At 52.0% G+C, this 2759-nt stretch overlaps 1 protein-coding gene across 1 annotated transcript in view; it reads left to right on the top strand.

Moving 5' to 3' along the window:
* Positions 1–2437: 2437 nt before the first annotated feature.
* SCARA3 (scavenger receptor class A member 3) overlaps positions 2438–2759 on the top strand; it is a 46159-nt gene continuing 45837 nt past the window's right edge. The window contains exon 1 of the mRNA XM_021716820.1: positions 2438–2603. Within this exon, the coding sequence (XP_021572495.1) occupies positions 2438–2603 (166 nt within the window). The remainder of the gene's footprint in view (positions 2604–2759) is intronic.

Below are 2759 nucleotides of genomic sequence, written 5' to 3' on the forward strand. Positions count from 1 at the left end.
GGTCTGGGCGACAGAGTGAGACTCCAACTCAAAAAAAAAAGAAAAGAAAAGCATGGCTAAAATCAAGGGTCATTTTTGTTCTTTTTAAAAAATGATGCAGGCATTGATTTTATTTCTTTTTCTTCTGGAAATAGTGCAGCTGTACACATTTTAGGGGTACATGTGATATTCTGATGCATGTCTACCATGTATAATGATCAAATCAGGGTAATTGGGATGTCTGTCACATTAATACTTCTCTTTTCCGTATGTTGGGTACATTTCCATTCTTCTCTTCTAGCTAATTTTTTTTCCTTTTCTTTTCGAGTCAAGGTCTCACTTTGTTGCCTAAGCTGCAGTGCAGTGGCATGACCACGGCTCACCGTAGCCTCAACCTCCTGGGCTCAAGCAATCCTCTAGCCTCAGCCTCTCGAGGAGCTGGGACTACAGATGTCTGCCACCATACCAGCTAGTTTTTAAATGTTTTTTTGTAGAGATGAGATGTTGCTATATTGCCTAGGCTGGTCTCGAACTTCTGGGCTCAAGCAATCTTCCCACCTTGACCTCCCAAAGTTCTGGGATTACAGGTGTGAGCCACCACACTTGGCCTACTGCTTTGATATAGACAATTAAGTACGATTAGCTATAATTTCTCCACTGTACTGTTGAACACTAGAACTTATTTCTTCTGATTGTATTTTTGTATTCATCAGCCAACTTCTCTTTGCCCTCTCCTGTCTCCGTCCCTTCCCAGACTCTGGTGACCACTGTTCTACTCTCTACTTTCACGAGATCAACTGTTTTTTTTCCTGAGTTGGCGTTTCACTCTACCACCCGGGCTGGAGGGCAGTGGCACGCTTGCCCCCACAGCCTCCACCTGCTGGGCTCAGGCGATCCTTCCGCCTCAGCCTTCCAAGTAGCTGGAACTACAGGCCCACTTCACTACAGGCCCAGCTAACTTTTTCTTTTTTTAATTGTAGAGACGAGGTCTCACCAAGTTGCCCAGGCTAGTCTCAAACCCGTGGGCTCAGGCAGTCCTCTCGCCTTGGCCTCCCAAAGTGCTGGGATTATAGGCATGAGCCGCCGTGCCCGGCCTGAGATCAACTTTTTAAGTCTCGCACATATGAGTGAGAATATGAGATATTTGTCTCTCTGTAGCTGGCTTATTTCACTTAACATAATGACTTCTAGTTCCATCCATGTTGCTACAAATGACAGGATTCCATCCTTTTCACGGCCACATACTAGCCCACTGTGTATATAATTCCCATTTTCCTTATGTGGACACTTGGATAGATTCCATATTTGGGCTGTTGTGGATAGTGCTGCAATAAACATGAGGGTGCAGACATCTCTCCGACATACCGATTTCCTGTCTTTGGGATATATACCCAGCAGCGGGATTGCTGGTTCCCATGGTAGCTCTAATTTTAGTTTTTGAGCAAACTTCACCATTTTCCACGTTGGCTCTTCTATTTTACATGCCCAGATTTTTTGTCTTTCCATCAACAAATAGATGAGCACTCTCTGTGCGAGCCTGTGGGGAGCGTGCAGGTGTGGATTTAGCCTGCCTGGGTTCAAGTCCCGAGATCTCCACTTACCAGCTATGTAGCACTAAGCACGTGATTTGTCTTCTCCGTGCCTCTGTTCCCTCATCCGAAAAATAAGGGCTATAATGGTGCTTACCTCAGAGGGATGACAGGAGAATTCGATAAGTAAACGTACAGGCAACCAGTAAGGTAAAAGTTCCTTTAACGTGACTATCGCCCCAGTGTTTCCAAAGCATCTCTCCTGATGCCACCATCCTGAGAGGCTCTGGCTCGGCCTCCGAATCCAGATACAAGGTCCCGGGAGTACCTAATGACTGTGATCAGGCTGGCAATGTTCTCTCCAAACCTCAGTCTCCTCGTCTGTAACATGGGCAGCACAAGGTTGTCGTGAGGTCCTGCTGTGATAAGGGAGAGAGGCACTTTGCAAGCTGCAAACTTGCCGTGGCAAGGCGGAGGTCAGAGATAACTCAGCATCACCCTTTCTGGTCCGCTGTGATCTGTGGACAGAGGTGGCTGTCCTTGACCCGGTCTTGGCTCCCTCTTGGGCCTCACCTATTTTACTCGGTGGGGTGGGCCTGGAGACGGGAGGGTGTGGAGAAGGGGCTGACCGTGGCCCCCAAAGGAGACCAGGCTGGGCTGACCCACTCTGTAGTTCCTGCCCTTTCTGGGCCTACCCTTTATCCCACCTCTGGCCTGTTCCTTGCTTAAATGTTGGCTTTTCTCGCGGGACTGAGTGTGAGTGTTCCTCAGACCCCTCAGAGCCCGGCGCCTGGGAGGTGCTCCCTAAGCGTCTGTTCAATGAGGAATGGCACGTGAGTATCGGGAAGGAGCACTGGTGTCAGCTCTGCTTGGGGGCACTTCCCCTCGGATGTCGCCGTTGGCGCCAGAGGTCCTTGCGCCATCGCAGGATGAGGGAGTGCTCCGGGCCCAGCGCGCTCACGGGGGAAGTCGAGACCCGGAGTCCGGAGGCGGACCGTGGGCGCCCGGTCCCTCGGCAGGGCAGCGGGCCGAGCCCGGGCGATCACAGGACGGCCGCCGCCTGGGTCTGCCCGGGACGTGGGGCTTTCGGCACCGGTGGGGGGGCTGGCAGCGGAACCGGCGTCCTCCCTTCTCCCAGGCCCTCGCCCCATCGACGGGAGAGCAAAGAGCCTGCCGGGCTAACACCCGGAGGCCCCGACCTTGTCTGTGCGGCCAGTGGCAGAAGCTGGCCGGGCGGGGTGGCGCGCGCCT

Source organism: Carlito syrichta, unplaced genomic scaffold, assembly GCF_000164805.1.
Source record: "Carlito syrichta isolate Samal-C Ts95f unplaced genomic scaffold, Tarsius_syrichta-2.0.1 Scaffold308976, whole genome shotgun sequence".
NCBI lineage: Eukaryota > Metazoa > Chordata > Mammalia > Primates > Tarsiidae > Carlito > Carlito syrichta.